Below are 18,552 nucleotides of genomic sequence, written 5' to 3'. Positions count from 1 at the left end.
TCCATCAAGAAGGCATTCAGATGTGTCACACATTTGCCATAAATTCAGAATGTTAGCACTCTTTTTGCTCATTAGATCACTGTAGTAAAGCTACTGCTCACCAGGGAAAACTGCTGCTGGTATTGAAAGTGCATGTTTCAGTCTGCATGTCAGAATTTTTTTATGAAATAGAAAAGGATTTTCTGCAGCACTAATCATACTTTTTATGGAAAAATGAACCCCCTCATTTTGTTCCTTTTTAAATTAAATGTTTTAAGAGTTACCACTTTAATCCAAGCAAGATGGCTTCAGGTGTGCCATACGTTTATCATAAGTAGGACTGTTAGCGCTCTAGTTGTTCTTTGGAACACTCTGGGAAGCTGCAGTAGAACACAAAGGAATCAACTGACAGTCTCTGCCCTTGTTGGATGTACATGTTTTACTGAGAATGTCAGACTTCATTCTCACATGACTGAGAAAGATAATGTGAATTTACAGAAAATAAGCTCTCAGTTTAGCTTATAGATCACCTTCCAAACCTCTGTGGGAAAAGCATGAGAAAATATTTTTCTCTCAATCATGATATCCCAGCAGAAGGCTTTTTCACATGGTGAAATCACCTTAGAACATACCACAATTCCTAAAATGAGTATGGTACCATCAACAAATGATTTATAATGTAACTAAAGTCTTAAAACCTTCGATTAACTGCAATGCTTTTTAATGAGGTGCTATCATGTATATTGGTCCCAAGATGGCTGCCAACACTTCTTGGATGAAGTGCTGACAGCCAATCAGATCTCAGGATGAGATGTGTGGTTAGGCTCCGCCCACATATATATATGATTTTACTTTTGATTTTCTCAGGAACTACTGAACAGATTGACACCAGACCTGCAAAAGGCACATCCCTGACCTGAGGACTACCTCTTTGCCAAATTTCAAGTAATTCTGTTCAGCCGTTTGGGTTGTACCTTGGACTAAAGGTCCCTATGGAAAATTGCATGGGAAAAATGCGTTTTGGGATCCCCCTTTTTTCTCAGCCCCCGCTTGACGAATCCCCCCGAGACTTTCAGGGTAGGAGCGGAGCGGAGCGCCCCACCTATTTTGAAAATTTGGTGAGGATTCATCAACCGGCGCCAAAGTTATTCCAAATAGAATGTTGCGGATTTCCTATGGAAACACGGTCCTAACTATAACTATCTACTGGCGACCGCCAGTAGATAATGTGTATATATATATATATATATATATATATATACTGACATCCGTTATGGGGATTGTAAATAAATAAAACTGCTGGCACGATAAGAGGTCTGCGCTCGTGATTTCCCCCCAGGAAGTGTGCTTACGAGTGTTAAGAATATATATATATATATATATATATATATATATATATATATATATATATATATATATATATTCCAAATGTACTTGCCAAGCAATTGAGGACACCCACACAACGCCAGATTAAACCTTGTTTATTCGGGAGGCAGCAGCGGACTCAGGGAGAACCCCACAGTGTAGTGTAGCGCCACTTGCCTACGCATTTCGAAAACTTGTCCCTTCTTCATGGCATGGCATTTTTGGGGAAGACGAAAGCGTGCACAATGTTCTCACAGGTGATATAGTTGATCTTGGTCCCGCACTAGTGGGCGTGTTTCCGCAAGCACCCTGGGCAATTTCAAGAGTCCATAGTGGGTGCCGTTTCACTTAATCCCTCTGTAATTCTTGCCCGTCGGGTCACTGGCGATCCCCTTTTGCGTCCGCAACTCCAGTGGTGCCCCTTCGAACAGGCGCGTTGTTCCGCATGACGTGCCCCAGATTGAGACACTCGGACCTGCAACGAGCAGTGGGGTTGTCTTCGTGACCCTAGCTGGCCACCATATATTCCAAATGTACTTGCCAAACAATTGAAGACACCCACACAATGCTAGATTAAACCTTGTTTATTCGGGAGGCAGCAGCGGACTCAGGGAGAAACCCACAGCGTAGTGTAGCGCCACTTGCCTACGCGTTTCGAGAACTTGTCCCTTCTTCATGGCATGGCGTTTTTGGGGAAGACGAAAGCGTGCACAATGTTCTCACTGGTGATCTTGGTCCCGCCCTAGTGGACGTGTTTCCGCAAAGCACCCTGGTTCGTGTAGTCCTGGGCAATTTCAAGAGTCCATAGTGGGTGTCGCTTCCCTTAATCCCTCTGTAATTCTTGCCCGTTGGGTTGCTGGCGATCTCCTTCTGTGTCCGCTACTCCAGTGGGGTTGTCTTCGTGACCCTAGCTGGCCACCATATATTCCAAATGTACTTGCCAAGCAATTGAAGACACCCACACAACGCCAGCGACCCGACGGTCAAGAATTACAGAGGGATTAAGGGAATGAAATTAAAAGTAGTAACCAAACTCCAATACAAAATAACAAAAATAAACAAATACAGTTTGTAGTAGTATTCTAGCTTTGTTCTAGCAAACATAGGGAAAATTGCCAATAAAAAATAAAAAAATAAACAAATAAAAAACAATTTTCTTTTTTTACTGTAAATACAAAATCATACAACCATTGAGAACAATACGTACACTGTGGAAGGGAGGTGTGAATCAGATTTACTATTCTAAGTCCAATCTAACATGTAGGGGAAAAATGCATAAATTGATGTGGGAAAATACTATTCTAACTCCAGTTCTAGCACACATTGGAATACGCATAATTTGAGGGCTCTATTAAGTATTCGAACTTCAGACTAGAAAACATTGGAAAAAGTGCCTTCATTGTGAGAGGTTATATTTTTTATTCTAGCTCAAATTTTAGAAATGTCGCAGAAAGTGCAGCCATTGAAGGGGTTCTAAATTATTATTCTAACTCCAGCTTTAAAAAACATTGAGGAATGCATATATTTGGGGTTGTGTCAGATTTAATATTCTAACTCCTATCCAACAAACACTGGGGAAGTTAGGTTCCCTATTGTACTCCAGTCTAACAAACTGTGGGGAAAATACATATGTTGGGGGGAGTCTGATGTACCATTCTAACTTCTGTCCAACAAACGTTGGGAAAAATGCAAACACTGGGAGGATTGGGGGTCATATTTACTATTTTATCTCAAGTCTAACAAACATTGGGTAAAGTGTATACTTGTGGGGGGTCACATTAACTATTCTAACTCCAGTTTAATAAATATTTAAGGTGAGTGTATTGTTTATTAACTGTTTTACTATGATTTCAAAGTTTAAAATATTTTAAAAAAATCTAATAACATAAAATAAAATCTTACTACAATTGAATAAAACACCGTAATAAAAAATTATATCAAAATAAAAAAGAAAAATTTACTTTGATATTATAGTAAAAAATGTAATACACAGTATACTTGCCTTCAACATTTTGGTCCCTGATATTTGTAGTCACAATATTGTGGTCAGACGATATTACTGAGTCGATAATTTTGTTGAATGCCCATAATGGACGGACTGGGTGCATTGATGACATAGCAGTAAAGGTGTGTATGCAATGAGATGTACACAGCCCTTCCCACTGATATTAATGAGGCATACATTAGCTGTGCCCTCCATTCTATACAGTAGGGAAAATATTAATAGAAGCTGCAAAGACAAAGCAGATCCTGTGCCAGAATTAACTTTAATAGGGTGCATGCAGTGGACCATTACGGTGAAGTGCGCCATTACACCAACAAAATCCTACACTTCGGATGGCACACAAATATGCTGAAAGGAGAGAAAGCACAGTCCCATGTCTAGACTTCTGCATCATTTCAGACTCATCACTTGTGTGTGTAGATTTGATAATTTTACATTCATAAATATAGTTTGCTTGTACATGAAATACTAAGCATATTCGATCTCGTTTTTATCTGAAAAATTATTTATGCTATGTAGCAAAAAGTTTCAATTTTCTGTTAAGCATCGATTTGCAAAACAGGCATTACCAAAGCCAGTATGTCTCTTATTTATAATAAAAATAAAAACTATTTGCTTTGCCAATTAAAGTATAGTTAATAAAATGTAAGCAAAAAATACCAAAATGGCCACGGATGATTAAATGACGCATAGGCACTGTATTCTACACATTAGACTTTTAACTGTAATGGAAGGGAAACCGTTGCTATATACATGCCCTCTTGACTTTACCCTCCTCACTTAAATATCTCTCCTGTCGCTCTCTCATTTTTCCTCTCAGACAACCATATTCTAGCTAATCTATAAACCACTGGAATCATACAAACTTCCTTAAGGAAATCACTGATTTCATCACCAACACTTCTGCCAAAAACACAAGTAGAATTCCTCCTTTCAGGGCACCCGTTCACTTAAACAATTGAGTAGCACTTACTGACCCTTCAGCTACCCTCAAAAACATGCATCTCATCAAGTACTGAATACACATCCTGACCAACTCTCTCAGCCTGATCATCATTTCCATGATCTCAATCAAATGCCTGCTCCAGCACACACAGTTGAAAACAATATGCTTCCAACCTATTTTTGGTATACCACACGACTACCAGCTATAGTCAGTCAAATATTGCTCCTTTTGTTCCCCTCTTATCCCACTCAAGCAAATAATAATCGCCCTTTCAACTGTCCCCTGCAAAGACAATATCAGCACCCTCATTCATTTTTTAAACATCCTGAAAGGCAACCTCAATTTCAATGTCCCAATGATATTACAAGACACAATCCTGAAATCTTCTCTTAAGAAAAATCACCAAGGTCAAAGGCGCAATTCACAAACACAATTACGCCAACTCCAGTACAACTTAACAGAGGTGAAACGTCTACACTTACCATTTAGAAAACTCATCACTGCAGCCAAAACCAGCCGTTAACATATGACAGAAGCCACGAATAGAAGCTAAGCCCTCTTCAGAGCCATCACTGAGTCAACATCAGGCTGGATCCACCCTTAATCAGCTTACCAGACATGTGCAAACACATCTAACAAGGTATCAACAACTATAAGCAAGCCATCACTATGACACCCATGCCACTATGCAACATACCCAAATGTCCACCTTTGAGATGTATTCAATTACAAACCTCATTAGACATCCTGACAGAAGCTCAAAAGGCTGTCATTTTTAAAGACTAAATCCTCATATTTACGGTTGTAACGTCTAACACCAGAGAAGGATTTGCGCCACTCCCTAAAATAGCCAATACGTCTTTTATGGAAGGCAACTTCCCAGACACTCTCAAAACAGGGGAGATTCTTGCTCCGCTTAAGGAAACTACCTAAAATCAAGCATCTGAACAACTAACAACCCATCACCCACCGAAGAATAATCAGCAAAATAGTAAGAAATGCAGTTTTTATCCAATTACAAGACATAATCTATCCTAACCATCTTGTAGGATGATTGCCAAAGTAACAAAGATAAAATATTGTGTGGCCAAAATATTGTGGTAAGAATATCGAGGACAGGAATATTGTTCACACAATGTTTTGGTCCTCGATAGTCTATCAGACAACCATCTTATACATGTCTTTCAATCCAGCTTCAGACTGTTGCCACACAGAGATCGCTGCTGTTCAAGAAACTGAACAACGTCCTCATTATCACATCCAAAAATGACTACAGACACGCTCATCCTACTTAACTGCTCAGCAGTCTTTGCCACTGTTGACCACCATGCCATATTAGCATCCTCTCCGTGTGCATTGGATTCCTTGGCACAGTTAGTAACTAGTTCCCCTTATACCAGTAATACCATCCCATGGAGACTGGCATCAGCAAACAACAATACCTGTCCCTCCAACATGAAATTGAAGGAATGTGCATCTCAACTGACCAGGGACACACAATCACTCTGATTTTCCACTGACCAATTTCACAAACAAAATAGAGGCAGCCAGGTATGAACTATCACTCCAATATGAAGTCATAATACAACTCTAAAGTGAAGGCTCTCTGAGGAATTCTCTGGATGTTACAAGCAGTCTTGAAAACAGATAAACTCCCATGGATGTCCTCCTCTTCTACAAAAGCATTGGTGTGATTTTTATAAAATATTTATAAAGTGTTATAATCTTTGGGAATTAGAGCTGGGAATTGAAGCCTTCAAAAGAGGAGCCGTCCCTTCTCTTTTCACTGAAGTATACATATGGGCCAAATTGCAACAGAAGGTCACAACTTAAGGACCACCAGGTCATGGGCTCTCTGCTCCTCCTAGATGACCCTCTACTCCAGCTCATGTACTCTCTCCCTTCTCTGCTCCTGAAGCCATTGTACAGCTTGGTGATTGGTTACATTACCAACTAACTCCTAGACCAGATCACAATTTTCATTCTCAGTAGGCCAAACAGCTGACCCTCCAGCATGGTTGCAGTGTTGCACTTGACATTACCAGCAAGCCAGGTGGCTGGCCTCTGCTTTGTTGCAGGTTACAGCATCTCTAAGTTGCTGGCATTACTACTTTTTTCTTCTTCAAAAGACACGTCAGCAAACACCGATCTCTACCTGTGGGACTTTGAAGAAGCTGAACAGTTTGCCCATGATCATGGACATTGCTGATGTCATGGGCCCCACCACTGCAATCACCCGGGTGTCATAGTCTGTGTAGTTGCAGTCGACATCTACGCCGGTGCTGTTCTGCCTGGTGAGAAATAACATGGTGGGCTGCATGGCCACCAGAGGCTCGAAGCAGGTGTCGTAGATCTCATAGCCCAGCTGCACTCCCGGCAGTAGAGAGGTTGAGTTGTTGATCTCTTCAATGGTAAATCTCATTGCAAGAGCAAACACAAATCCCATATCATAAAAACTGCGGAATAAACACATAGGTGAATATTTATTAGTATTGCGGGGAAAAATCCACATGTGGAAACAATTTCATATAGACTCTGTCAACATGTGAGGACTGTGTGCCTCTTCTAGGCTGTCGCCCTTTCCCCTCTTTTCAGAGCTATACAACATCATACAATATATATCTTTACCTTTGACTTCCTACTGTCATTGCTCCTCTCTGTCTTGTTTGCTTAAATGTTAACATCCCTATGACGTCTATAGTCATCATCTCCGATTTAGAGTTCTGTGGTAATGGACATTGTCTTATTTCGGTTGGCAGTGATAAATCCCGACAATAATCGAGCAGTAGAATTGCTTCCGCCATATTATTACGGACTGCGAGTCAGGCCATTGGGTAGTTTACTATGTGAGTATGAAGGTTTCATGCTCCCTGCTGAGGCGACATGGCTTTAAGTAGTTTTCTATTGCTGCTCGCCCATCATCAATTTGGATATATCTGGTGATTCCTCAGTGTAAATCTTTTTTTCTAAATAAACTGGTGTCTAGAGTGACCAATGAGGCATGATTTACAAAAAAGCCAGAAATGTACTTCTTGCTCCTAAGTTAGGAGTAACATTTGGAATTACATTACCACTTTTGGGGAATTTTCAAAGAATCCTAGGAGTACTCCTGGGAAACTGCAGCTGTCACTGCTTTCCAGGAGTACTGTTTTTACACATACGTAATGTAACATGAATACATTCATGCAGTTGTAAAAATAACGCATAAGCACATTTGTTTTTGCTGTTTTAGGGTTCTCTACAAAGAAAACTGTTTCCCTTTGGATAAACCCCCTGTTCAACAACCTACTAATATTGGGGTTATGCCTCCCTATTCTGACCCAGAATAAGAACTTACTTCTGCCTTTGACAGGAGTAAATCTCAGACTGTATTCAGGGGTAGATTGTGCTTGCTAAAGTCTGTGAATAACTACCCATTTGCCAGTATATGAGTGTTTGCATTCTTAGGTAGGCTTAAGCTCCTTAGAGTGCCCAACACTCACCTTGTGACAACACTGATGTGAAACCGCATCATACCAGTATAATGTATTGATGAGTAAATCAGATTATGAGTGGAAATACATTTGTGAATCGCAAAGAAAGGTGAGTTCAAATTTCATTTAAAGTACTTGAGCACGTAGTATCAATGGCGGTTCTCACATGTGAACTGGGTGACTAGTCTGACACTGATAATGTGAATGAAAGTGTCAGTGCTTGGATTGCAACAAGGAACTGTTTACATAGATATAGGAACCATGGGCACCGTGGAATGTGGTGACCACACAGGTATGTGCCAAAGGAGTTGTCTAGGACTTTGTAGACAGCGGGAGATGTGGAGGGGACTTTGCCAGCAGAAAGTGTTACAAAGTGGTCTCCATGTAAAATATACCTATGGCTATTCGGTCAAGCTCAGGGGCGGCTGGCACAGATCGGGGGTGGCAGGGTGGAGTGTGGAGGGAGCGGGGGTAAAGAAAAGAAAAAACTTACCTCCTCCCCACGTTTCGCCGTGTTCCTCCACCGTACAGGAACAAAGCACCCAGAAAGCACCGAGGCTCCCCATAGCCAATCACAATGTTGCAATTCAACGCTGGGATTGGTCTGAGCGCTGCGGTTCGGCGCTCAGATGTGGAGTGGAAGCCTGGGCGTGTTCTCCACCCAGGCTGCAAAGCATCCTGGGTGGAGAGCATTCAAAGTGCGCATGACGGTTTGGTTGGCCCAAGAAAGCCAGCCAAACATTCATGCTCACTTACAGAGTGCCCACCACTCCTCCCCGTACTCGGCGACGAGTTATCATTTTATTTTTCCTTTATCCACACTGCTGAAGAACAGTGGGGAGACGCTCATCTGCTTCAGCGGAGGAGTCTTCACTGGTCAAGCTGTTTCAATTTTGGGGGTTATTGGCCACAGAACAGCAGGTCATTGTTTAAAATACATTACTGAAAGGAACTCAATGCTTTTCTTAGGACCCGAGCGCCATTGTTCACAAATGCTGGGATTGTGGAACACTTGAGGTGGCTAGTCTTGATTCGGCCTCATGGTTCTTTTCTCCATACTACACCATACGCTAAGGGGCCTGCTTACGAACTTGACACGCAGTGCAGTGCAGCAAGTCACCTTGCTGCGCTGCACCGTGTGACAGAAAGGGCAGGAATATAACACATTCCTGCCCTTTTCCTTGCACTGGCACCCTTTTTGCAGCCTAGTGCCAACACACTATGTTGCAAGGGTGCCTTCGTTGCATGCAGGATTGTTTTTGTGCTGGAAGGGGCACATTCCTATACAAAAACAGTCCTGAGAGGCATATCCCTCTTTCAATGTGTGCTGCAGAAGAAAGAGGAATTCATTATTAAGCATGAAAGTACAGTTCAGAACCGTAACACAAGGAGCGTGACAGCAGATTGAAAGAGCTGGCAGAAGCGATGAGAAGGAAAAATGTGGCTCAGTCTCTAGCGCAACTAGACTGATGAACTAAGAGTGTGAACAAGACCCTACTCTGTGAATGTGGATAAACAAGACTTGGTGAAATTACACATCTCTATGCAGCTGAATTACATCTCACTAGAAGAGTGAAAATAAGAGTTAAGTGTCAAAAGCTTATATCTCCATAGTATAACTATACATGCCTTTTGGGAGTCTAAAAATAACACCTCTCTTCGAGAGTGAAAGTTATATGTTTTGCTTCTGGGTGTGAAAATCAATGCCTACGGCCATCATTACATGTTGGATGGTAATGGTGAAGTGGGTACCACTAGCATCCTGATTCGACATTACTAGTTTTGTGAAATGTACACAGACCTCATATTTTTAAACATGCATATTTCACCAGGTAAGACCCAGTGAAATTTGCAAATGGACAAAATGTCAGAACCAGGACAAATCTGTGGCAATCGTGTATGCAAACTCCGATTTCACATGCTGTCCCTCATTCCAACATATGAAAGAAGGTAAGGTAATGACTACCCCAAACACAATTACCAGCGGGTAGGTATGGCCATCCATTCTGATCTACTTCACAAAAGCAGGGATCCCTCAAGGCTCTATCATCTCACCCATGCTCTTCAACATCTATATGACGTCATTTCCCGCAATCATCAATGAATTTCAGCTCACATGCTATAACTATGCAGATGACACACAAATTCTCCTTAAACTGAAAAGCCACAAAGACATTGGAAACTCACAAAACTTCAGTTGCTTCAGAGCCAATAATCAGTGGATGACATGGAACCATCTCAAATTGAATGCTTCCAAAATGTAAATAGTCACATGTGGCGATTGGAAAAATTATGACCCATTTTGCGCCTGGCCTGACGATCTGAGACCACCTCCTAAGGATCTAAGAAACCTTGGAATTATCATGGACTCCAAGTTATCAATGAATGCCCAAGTGGACAAATTTGCAAGATCAAGCTTCATTACCATGAAAATTCTGCAACACATCTTTCCCTACCTGGGATTTCCACACAAGGTACAAGTCACTATCTCTCTTGCACTAAACTTGATTACGCCAATGGCCTCTACCACGGATCATCTTTACCAACTATGAAATGACTACAACTGATTCAGAACTCTGCTGCCAGACTACTCCTACATGTAAAGCCACATGCCCACATCTCCCCTGCCTTGAGGGCCCTACATTGGCTACCGGTTGCCATTAGATCCACATTCAAGCTGCTTTGCATTACCCGCAAAGCAATTCATGGAACAGGACCGTGATTCATGAGGAATAAAATCACCATAGACATTCAACAAAGGAACCTCTGCTCCATATTGGCACCTCACCACAAAATCCCACCGTACAAGAAAAACACCATAGGTGGCACATCTTTCTCTGTTCTTGCAGCCAAACTATGGAATTCATTACCACCAAACATAAGATCCACAGCTTATCTTCAGAAGACTACTCAAGAGTTGGCTCTTTTCTACATAACCTCCATACTCAAGCACAAATGTGCAGCATGTCCCTGTGTATATAAACATTTAATGTGATTAAATATATATGTATCTAGAAATGTGTATTTCCTGATATTATTATGTATAATATGTACTTATGTATCTATATATTTATTACTGTACTCCTACTGTAACAAAAAAAACTTTGACTCTCTCCAATGCACTAACCTATATTTCACCCTATACCTCTCTCAATATATCCTCTACCTCCACTCTCTGACTCATCCCAAGCCTCATTATACTACTATGATCTCCAAAATAACCCTTTCTTGACTCTTACCTCCTCTAGCCTTCCTTGGATCACCCGAAACCTCATTTTAATACTATGATCTCCCAAACACCTCTTCTAAATTCTTCCCTCACCTATCCCTCCTTTGACTCATCCAAAACCTCATCTTATTACTATGATCTCCCAATAAGCACTTTATAGACTCTTCCCTTTCTATCCCCCCTTTATCCTTTTCAATCCATCTAACAGACTCACATGTCCACCAATCAAATGGATTCAAATTTCACTATACTAATCCACCACTAATTCTTTTTGGGTTCCGGATAGCGTGCTACTCGCTGGCACCAGCGTAGCTAGGGGGGGGCGGTGGGAGCGGTCCAGGCGGCACTATTTTTGGGGCGGCAGCCTCACTGCACTGGTGGCCCGTGGCGGGACAGTAGTGTCAGAGCCCTGTGAATGCATTTAACCCATCGGACCCTTGTCGGCTTTGCTTCCCTCAGCCTGCCAGCATGGAAGCATGGCAGTATATTTAGAGACGGACGCCATTCACAGGCCTGACGTCACTTTAGTAAATTATGGAGGAATGTACATCATCCCTTATGCTCCTATGAGGTATAAACTAACACTCGGAGACATATATATATACAATTACACACATACACACTTCTGTCGACCCGCACTACTGCTGTGATTACACCAGACTTGACCCAGAGACAAGAACATTTGTGTATTGCTGTCAATACATTCAGTGGTTTTACAGTTTTATGCATTAAACACGAGTCACAGGGGCTTCTAAAAGTTAATTTCCTATGGTAATCGATGCTTTTCTATTGAATTATCTGCAGGTGAAAACTTTTCAAAATTATCAAAACTAATTCTTCTTAGGAGCATTTCTTCCCGCCGTCCATAAATCCAGCGCAGGTTGTGTAAGTCCAAGACTAAACCTAGGCGCCGTGGCCGAGATACATTTACAGTAGCGCACAAACGTGGTTATTTGCGAGGTTGTGTCTCCACGTCATGAGGAAACAACCATGGGATGTAAAATGGGAAGTGGGACTTCTAGATCACCCCAAACAATTTTACTACAACATGACCTCTTTGTAAGTAAAAGGGAAAAAGAAATACAGCTATATTTCGTGCAGGTTTGTGGAACTCGGCGGTGTTCGCAAATAAACAACTTCAATTCCTTTGGAAGGAGCAGCCAACCCGAACTGCAGAGATGGTACTGGCGGTAGGGCGAGGGTCACGCATGCCCCCGGTTCCTCGGTTTGCTAATGAATAACCCTTTTGTGCGTGTTGAACTTACCACCACCACCACCACCCAGCCCTGAAAGCTCCGCATCGGCTGCCAGGGAATGCAAGGATCAAATTCAAAGCCCTCCACTGTCCACATAGCCTAGTGGCTCCAAGAGCCAGCCAGGATACTTCCCAAAATCCCTACCCCAAAATGCTTTGCAGCACCTTGGCAATGGCATGTCAGAATATATATTCGCATCCTTCCAAAACTCACTTTACTAGTAGATTGACAGTTTTTCCTGACCACAAAATGGCAATTTTGTTTATTTTTTTTAGCGTATTTGAACCTGTAACTTTAAAACATAATGGGCTTTGATAAATCCTTTTGTAGGTGTTGCTGGGTTACTTATTCCCTGTGCTCATTAGACGCGCTGAATAAACATAAAATAGAGAGGTCATGTTTTTCAAAGCAGCAGTGCTTTGATGCCAGGCCTCTATGAGCTGCTTTTGTCTGTGGCTGTAAGGCTGTCAGTAGGCAGTCAAGGGAGAGTGCTTTGTTTGGTGTCTCACCTGGGGCTCTGAAGTGGCAGACTGCAGGACACAGCAGCAAGGTGGCTGAGACAGGTGAAGAAGGGAGACTTTAAGACCCCTGCATGTCATGTGACACTCGGAAAGTGCAGAGGTGTGCCACTATGCAGGAAACTGAACCCTGTAGTCTTCAGTAACACACCTCGTTATGCAATGTAGCTGAAAATGGAGAAGATGATTGGAAATCTAGAGCTTCAGGATGTGACATACACTACATCAGGCTCTGGTGCCTGTATAATCTGTATCATTTATTGGCTTTTTCGTTGGCTATGGTATTAGTGTTATAAGTTAGCAGCAGCTGTGGCGCGGTCATGATCACCTGCCTGCCTGTGCCCTGTAACAGAAGTTCACACTGGTCAGCAGCGTCCCTCAAAAGAGCAGCATTGGATGGCTCTCCGTGACAGGCCTGCCGTGGTGTGATCTGTGCGTCAGGCACCCGAAACCACGTGGCTAGAACGTCACTAGTGACTACATTGTGAGCCGAGCCAGGCACTCTTTAATTTACTACTGCCTCCTGAGATAGGAGCGGGGTCGGGGCAGCACTCCTAATGTTTTTATAGTCTGCCCTTGTGTAAGTGCTGAAGGGGAATGGTAACCAGCTCTCGCCACGCCACAGTATCCTGCGACATCACAGACTTGACCCCCGTTGCCTTTTGCTTACCTGCAGTGGCACACACTTCTGCCCCGGCAATATGGCAGAGAGCTGCTGGCACTCGGTATCCATAACCGGACCTGACTCCCCACCGACCGCATCTGAGACTGTGTTTGCTCAGGGTTGAGCGAGAAAGAATCATGCAGCTGCAGCGTTAAGAGTCGTAGCAGCCACGGTGATGGGCTGGCAATCAATTCAACTACACAGTGCACTTTCTTACAACTAGGAATGCAGGTACTTTTGTGGACGGAGTGAAGCTGTCTCTGTGACCTGAGTGAACCGCGATACCCTGCACCCGCACTTAACTCGCCGGTGGGGTGACTCTGGTCAGTGGTGACGGAGATAGTGTCCCTAATAGTTGAAATGTCACTCATAATTACACTGAAATTCTGAAAATGTCACACTTAGCAATCTGAAACCTTGGCAGCTATGGGAGTGCTGGGGGATTTGCAGCAGAACAACCCCTACGGTAGGGGCCCTGCCACCACTGTGGACTCTACACATGACCGAGCCTGAGGTAAGAGCTAAAAACGGTTGTTATAAGGGAAGGAAAGGATCTTTGGTGAGCGATGCACCTCCTCATTTTGGGGTTTAGAACTGCCCCTGAACATTACCCCAAAAGAGTTCTTTTGACAGGGCTCCATTCCCAACTACCTCAGACCAAGTGCCTCTAGTTTCAGCAGCAGCGAAATCGGGAATAGGTTTGGTTGGTATCGTTAGCTGCAGCAGTTTGCTCCTATCATTGCTTGACTCTGTATGGTTTGAAGAGGACAGTGTTCTGCTTCCCCATTGCCAAGATATTAATGGGCGTTTAGTCATATAACAAAGTATTAAACCTTCCTTCATACACGAGTCCTAATTCACTTCTTCTGTCCTGATGATGGTCCCGTTCATTGGTTGAACATGGGAACAAATCCTTTACACCGAAAAGTCGAATATTATTAAAGCTGATGTAAGAATAAAGCAATCATTTTTTGGGAAACCCATAGAAAGAGTAACACCATCATAGTGAGAGTATAAAGGAGCGTGGGCTATTCCCTGAAAGAGGACATGTAGAATAAAAGCAAAAAATTGGCATAGGATATCTGAATCCATTTTGTTATATATTAAAGGAAAGAAATAGAAATAAACCAAAGGTTCTGTGGTAGAAATGCGGTTGGCCCATTACCATCACAGATAAGGCCGGGAGTCAAGTTTGATTGAGTAAAGTATACATCCTGTAGGTTGGCAAACAAATTTCAGAGCAAATACGTACCCCCGCTAAATGCCATGGGCGCCAATCTGAGGGATAGCCCCGGGCGCCAGAAGCTCTAGCTACACCACTGCTCGCTGGAAAGCGCTTTGATGCAGAAGGTAACTGGTGTTTTACCATACATATGGAAATAAACCTGTCCACTGTAATGAGGACCTAGGCGGTCAATCAATCACAGCAGCTGCCTTTTACCTATGAATTTGAGAACAAAGAAGTGTTTGCAAGAATTTCATACTGCAGGCTCTTTAACCAATAACTGACTGACAGACTGTTTGGTTGCCTTTTCTCCTTTGTTTTCTGTGTTTGACGCACGTGCATTTCATCCCTCTTTTAAAGGTGTATTCCCTGGCATGTTTGAGGGTTTTGTCATTCTTAATATACATACTTATTATTAGTCCGTAAACCTGCATCTGTCTTTTCTTAGCGTCCTGAGCCTCTGTGTAAGCATACTTTATAAACATAACATAATATAAATATAGCACGTTTCTATTAGTATGAAAAACCACCAGTGTCATTGTAAAAATATATGACTAATATTAATAATATTCTTATAATGATTATTATTACTGTTGTAATTATCATCATTATTAAGAAATAGTAATAGCAGTACTAATTAATTATTAATGCTAATAATAATATAGCACTTGCCACGCCCGAGGGCCTGATTACAATGTCGGGCAGACCACCACCGACAGGCCATAGGTTCGACGGCTGTATTTAAATGCAGGCAGTCGGACGCCAGAGGTAGGGGAGAAAGACCGCAGCCTCTGACAGGATCTAGAATCCAGTCGTGGCAGTGGTCCTAATCATATCTCTTACATGGGAGCGGTGCCTGCGCAGGCACCAGCGTAAGGATTACGATGTCCCTTTCCAACTGCCTTAAGATGGCAGTCTGACTGCCATGAAAAGGCTGTCAAAAACAGACTTTGGGGGCCCCAAGCAGGGCCCCGGTTCCCCATGAGCCACTTTGAAGTGGCCCTGGGGGCACATGTAGTGCCCCCCACACATCCATGCACCTTGTGACAGGCACCACATGGTGCCTGGCACACTGCATGGATGTGCAAAAAGTGCTTTTTTCCACTGCGGCTTGTGCTGCGGCCCTTTTCCTGGGCCACAGCACAAGCTGCAGTGAAAAAAACACTAACCGACCACCACGGCAGTCAGATCGTAACTTGGCAGTCAGACATCGGTCGGCGGTCTGACTGCCCAATATTGTAATAGGCCCCTAAATTACCTCTTGCTGGACCCAACTCAAATGTACTTACTTCTGCATAGTTATGCATGCAAACAAACACTAATTTACTGTGTCTCTTTTCTCCTTTTTGCTGTCTTCCTCTTCTCTCTACTTCGTGCTCATTGTCTCACTCAATCGTTTTTGTGTCCCTTTGTCTCTCTCTATATCATTCGTAACTCAGGGCCAGACTGGGATCGCAAACCGGCCCTGGCACTTCAGTTCGAGCGGCCCGAGGGGGGGCAGAGGGCATTGGCGGGAACAAAGCGGCTGCAAAACCGGCCCCCACTAACAAAAAACAGCTCTCACCAGTCCAAAACCGGTCCCACCCTTCCAGCCCACCGGGGAAACGCCCAGTGCCCGCTACGGCCAGTCCGGCACTACTGTCGTTGTACCGCTCTCTTTATTTCTGCCTCTCACGTCTTCTATTCTCAGAACGTATTTCTTTGTCTATCCTCCTGCTCTGCTTGCAACACTATTTCTCCCTATTGCTCTCTGTTTCTTTCTAAATATGAACAGAAAATGTGTTGTGTTTAAAGCCAGAACTCTGAGTCTCTCTTATAGGCAGTGGGAACTAGGAGAAATCCCACTACATCTGTGGGAAGTGATTTTCTATTCACTCAACTCGAATTTTGTGTTTAGGAAAAAGCCATATTAACAGCATTAAAATACTGTATTGCATTGTAATTGCATTTACATAGCCCCTTCTACTCCTTATAAATGTGGTGATAGCACTTGCTTGCTGTGGAAATCCGTGGCACTAAGTATCAGCAATCAACTTGTGTGGTCGCTGCACCTTTAAATGAAGGAAAACAGCCAGGCCCTCATGACAACTTAAGGGCTTCATTTCAACGTCACAGCCTCGCAGGCGTCCCCGGATAAATTCTGGCAGGTCAAACCTGTCTGCCTGTATGAGGGAAAAGGCATGCAAAAAAGACAAAACATGCAGAATTCGGTGTAAAAAGTGATTCTGCGTGTTATGCCTCATATTCCTGTCGAAAACATGAAATAGGTAATATTCGCTACACATGGGCCTTCATGTCCAACTGGTCATTTAATTGCAATATGTGCAGTAACTCCTTTTACCTCTGGTATCACCAGTCGGAGTTTGGTACCTTAGACTGCATGCCCGAAATACCCCTCCCCCAACAATAGATTTCGGCAGGTCAAACCTACTGAAATGTATTGGTGGAGAAATGCTTGATAATTTACGTGGCATGCGCCTTTTGGTGCATGAAACACCAAAATCTGCATGTTAGCCCCCATTAGCAGGGGACAGACTTGGAACTGGAAGATATTTATCAGACAATATCATTTCAGACGCAGCGGAGTTAGATTATATCGGGTCTGGTAAATATCGGCCCAAACTGCGGGACAGTGGCAATGAGGGCACCCTATTCCACACATTTTGTAATGAGGTTCTTAGGACCTAATTTAGATCTTGGCGGAGGGGAATACTCCACCCGTCGTATTACGATCCCATTATACCCTATGGAGATTGAAATATATCACGTTTGTGACGGAGTATTCCATCCACCGAGATCCAAATAACGCCCTTAATCACCATTTAATTGTAGGTTTACTGTAATATCTTGATTACCAAGTGCGGTAACATTATTACTGAAATCGTAGTGGTACTGTAACAACTGAGGTAATAACGCCTGAGTGAGAAACAGAAGATTCCTGCAATGTTAAATGATGCATATATCAGATCCCGGTCAGTGAACTATTCATGAAGGTAGGTCTCTTACCTCCCACACTGCAGCAGCTCAGGCTTGGAACGTTCTGCCAAGTCTCCCACTGTGCTGGTTCCAAAACTGAACAAACCTCCAATCATGAAGCGCCCATCGGCCTGGAACAGGGAGGTGGAGCAGAAGTTCCCAGATGCTCTAGAGCCCAGAAAGTTCAGGCACAGCAGGTAGGCCAGGATCCTCATTGCCCCTGTTAGAGAGTATGGGCCACCTCCTGGAGACTGCTTCACGAGTGCCTATCGAGACCTGGAGGTTCCTTCGCTAAAGCATGATCATTCCTCTTATCTCGAATGTGGCAAATTCACACAAGTCATTTGTTTTGCAAAGTTCAAGAAATGCATAGCAAGTGCTCCTCATGCTGTATTCAAATTCTTTACTAAGGGACATGCAAATGGGCCTGTTGTGTATTTAGTGGCACTTTTCAGGAAGCCGTTGGTCTGATGAAAGCAAAATATCACCTGCGACAGATTTGTTGGAGGATGGGGTGACTAAGGGAGCATCACAGGATATAGTGGCCATGTTGGTATAGGTGATGGTGTAAATGTTTGTGTCATACCTCTACCCACACAGACCACTTAGTCCTTGTATCAAATAAGATGGAAGTGCCCCTGGTGTCAGGGAACAAGGCAGCCATCAGACCTACAGAAAAAGATCCAAGTTTTGAGTTTTGGTGGTGGGTAGCATATTTTATCAATCACTAAGACCTGCATCCTACAGGTATGGTTGCCTCTGCTTTTAATACTACTATTACTTTACACCACTCTAAAAAATGTTATGAAAACCTATAATTTTTAAATTGAAACTGGGTTAAGGTTTTCAGTTGAAAAAATGATGAAATTCACCAGTTATGGTTAGCTATGCAAGCTATAACTCGAGGACCTATCAT

The 18,552-nt window shown here is 43.0% G+C and overlaps 1 protein-coding gene across 1 annotated transcript in view; it reads right to left on the bottom strand.

Annotated features, from left to right (window-relative positions):
• The window catches only part of TAS1R3 (taste 1 receptor member 3), a 73,534-nt gene extending 55,683 nt beyond the window's left edge, over nt 1-17,851 (bottom strand). Inside the window, exons 1-2 of the mRNA XM_085624101.1 lie at nt 17,667-17,851; nt 6,451-6,751 (exon numbers count right to left, since the gene is read on the bottom strand). Coding sequence (XP_085480227.1) covers nt 6,451-6,751; nt 17,667-17,851 — 486 coding nt within the window. The remainder of the gene's footprint in view (nt 1-6,450; nt 6,752-17,666) is intronic.
• Nucleotides 17,852-18,552: the final 701 nt, after the last annotated feature.

Source organism: Triturus cristatus, chromosome 1_2, assembly GCF_964204655.1.
Source record: "Triturus cristatus chromosome 1_2, aTriCri1.1, whole genome shotgun sequence".
Taxonomy (NCBI): Eukaryota; Metazoa; Chordata; class Amphibia; order Caudata; family Salamandridae; genus Triturus; species Triturus cristatus.
Note: the sequence above shows the minus strand (reverse complement) of the source record. Positions and strands in the feature narration are given on the sequence as shown.